The 2,335-nt window shown below is 73.6% G+C and overlaps 1 protein-coding gene across 1 annotated transcript in view; it reads right to left on the bottom strand.

Annotated features, from left to right (window-relative positions):
- H696_02664 (hypothetical protein) overlaps positions 1-1,046 on the bottom strand; it is a gene marked incomplete at both ends in the record, with an annotated part of 1,091 nt that extends 45 nt beyond the window's left edge. Inside the window, one exon of the mRNA XM_009496578.1 lies at positions 147-1,046. Coding sequence (XP_009494853.1) covers positions 147-1,046 — 900 coding nt within the window. The remainder of the gene's footprint in view (positions 1-146) is intronic.
- Positions 1,047-2,335: the final 1,289 nt, after the last annotated feature.

The following is a 2,335-nucleotide window of genomic DNA, read 5'->3' as shown; positions in this document are numbered from 1 at the left end:
CACCGGGCCCGTGCCACCGGCGCCAGTCGGGACCCAGCAAAGCGGGACGATGTCAGCACACGGCGCGCCAGGGCAAGTTGGCCAGGGCAGGCCCCCCCCCCCCCCCCCCTGCCCTCTCCCCCCGGCAAAGGAGCCCCGGGCCGCACCTCGATGCCCTTGATCTCGGCCCAGTTGCGGATGTCGTCAATCATGTCGGCCGTGGCGCCCTGGATGCTGAGGAGGCCCTTGTGCTGGAGGCGGTTGTTCACTCGGACCACCTGCGGGGATTTCCTGTCCTCGTCGCCGTCCACCGAGGTGACGATGTCCTCCAGGCCCCCCGGCAGGGTGCCATTCGTCGGGAAGGGCAGCTCGCCGGTGGCCCGACCCGAGCCCGAGCCCGAGTCCATGAGCACCGAGGCCTGGTTGGTGGTGATGGTGCTGCTGCTGCTGCTCACAGTGACCAGACCCTCCTTGCTGGGGTAGCGGCTGATGCCGGACCCGGTCTTGGAAGGCAGCGGCCGCCAGATGAAGATCACCTCATACTCGTAGTCCAGGCGGATCCAGTAGCCATACTGGTTGCCGCCGATGATGGTGCGCGCGCGCGGGGTCCGGTTGGAGGCCAGCCCGAGGCCGGCCTCGGCCAGGGCAGTCCGGTATGCGCGGACCGCCGGCGCGCCGGGCCCGGGCTCGGCCTCGGGCCAGTCATCGTCGCGGTCGTCCAGGTCTTCCAGCGCCACGCCGGCCATGCTGCCGGAGCCGGCCGACGAAACGATCTTCTGCAGGTGGCGCTCGATCATCTCGGCGAAGGTCTTGTTGTGCACCGGGCTCGGGGCCTTCAGCTCCAGGATGAAGGACTCCGGCTGCGGCGGCTTGATCGGCGGCATGATCACGTACGACGGCACGAAGGACTGGCCGGAGGCGCTGGCCGCCGTGTCGGGCGTCTGCACCACCGGCAGGGCTTGCGCCCCGGGGCCCCGGCACAGGGCCGCCAGGCAAAGGACCAGCAGGCCGGCGGTGCAGGTGACCCGGCGGAAGGCCGCGAAGCGGCCGCGACTCGAGGCAGCCATGACGCGATCTACGCTCGCTGTCGAGCGCTCTCTCTCTCTCTCTCTGTCTCTCGGCCTTGGGGGGGCGAGGAGGACGGAGCAAGTGAGTACAGGCGGGGGAGGGGGGCGGGGGAGGGTGCAGGTGCGCGCGGAGGGGAGCGGGGCAGGGCAGCGGGATGGCAGCGGGGTGCACGCTGGGCGCAAGCGGGAAAGCGGCTGGTCAAGGAGGGGAGTAGGGGGGCGGGGCGCGAGTGCATGGACCGCGGGCGGCCCCCCGGACAGCGGTAACCACCGGCGCTTATACTGTGCGCCCTGGCCGGTCGTCGGCCGGCGATGGGTCCCGGAGCGGGCCCAGGGCAAGGGCAGGGGCGGGGGCATGGCGCGGCCTGCCGAGGGCGGGCCGCGCGAGGGCCGGCGAGCCGGTGTCGCGCTGTGAAGTGACTTCCGCCACACACGCCCCGCCCCTCGCGCCCTCTGGCCACCGCCGAGCCCGGGCGCCTCGCCGAGGCACGCGCGCGCGCGCGCGCGCGCCCCATGCACGGACATGGCTTCCCAGCCATTGCCGCCGGAATACGGGGAAGCCGAAGCACCCGGTTTGTCCCGCGAAGCCGGCGCCGGGGCTGGCAGGCCGATGCGCCGGCCCGCGCGCCGATCGCCGCGCATGCCAACCCCATGACACGCTCGCCATGCGGCCGGCCGGCCGGCAAGCCATTTTGGTGGTGCCCGGCCGGGCGCGCAGGCCGGCACCCCCAAAAGCGGGGCGCTGCCAAAAGCAAAGCACCTCCCGGCGGACACCGGAAGGTGGAAGATGCGGGCCGGCCGGCCTGCCAGCCCGCCAAGGCGCGGTGCCCGGCTCGACCGGGCTGCGGGCCCGCCGGTGCCCTCTCCTCGCGCTGGCCATCCCCCCCCCCCCGGCTCGCCGGTCTGTCCCCTGCTCCTTGCTCCCAAGGGCGGCAAGGGGGCCGAAGAGAACCCCCCCCCCCCCCACAAAATGGACCCCTGCTCCGCGACGAAAAACACGCCCCCCCTCTCCTCGCCTGCGAGAGACGCGCCCCCGGCGGACGGGCTGGCCCGCTTCCGGTGGCCGGGCCCTCCGCGGCCCCCTCCTCCCGGCCACCCCCCCCCCCCCCCGCTGGGCCCCTGCACGCAGGTTGGCAAAAAACACTTATCAGTGGCCGGCCCCTGCGGAAGCCCTCGGGCCGGTTCAAATGAGCCTCCGCCAGCAGCAGCCGAGCCAAGGCGCACAGGGGCCGGGCGTGCGGGATCCGGAGGGCAGCAGCACAGGGGCCACACGGCCGCGCCGCGGTACG

This window comes from Fonticula alba, assembly GCF_000388065.1.
Source record: "Fonticula alba strain ATCC 38817 unplaced genomic scaffold supercont2.4, whole genome shotgun sequence".
NCBI lineage: Eukaryota > Rotosphaerida > Fonticulaceae > Fonticula > Fonticula alba.
Note: the sequence above shows the minus strand (reverse complement) of the source record. Positions and strands in the feature narration are given on the sequence as shown.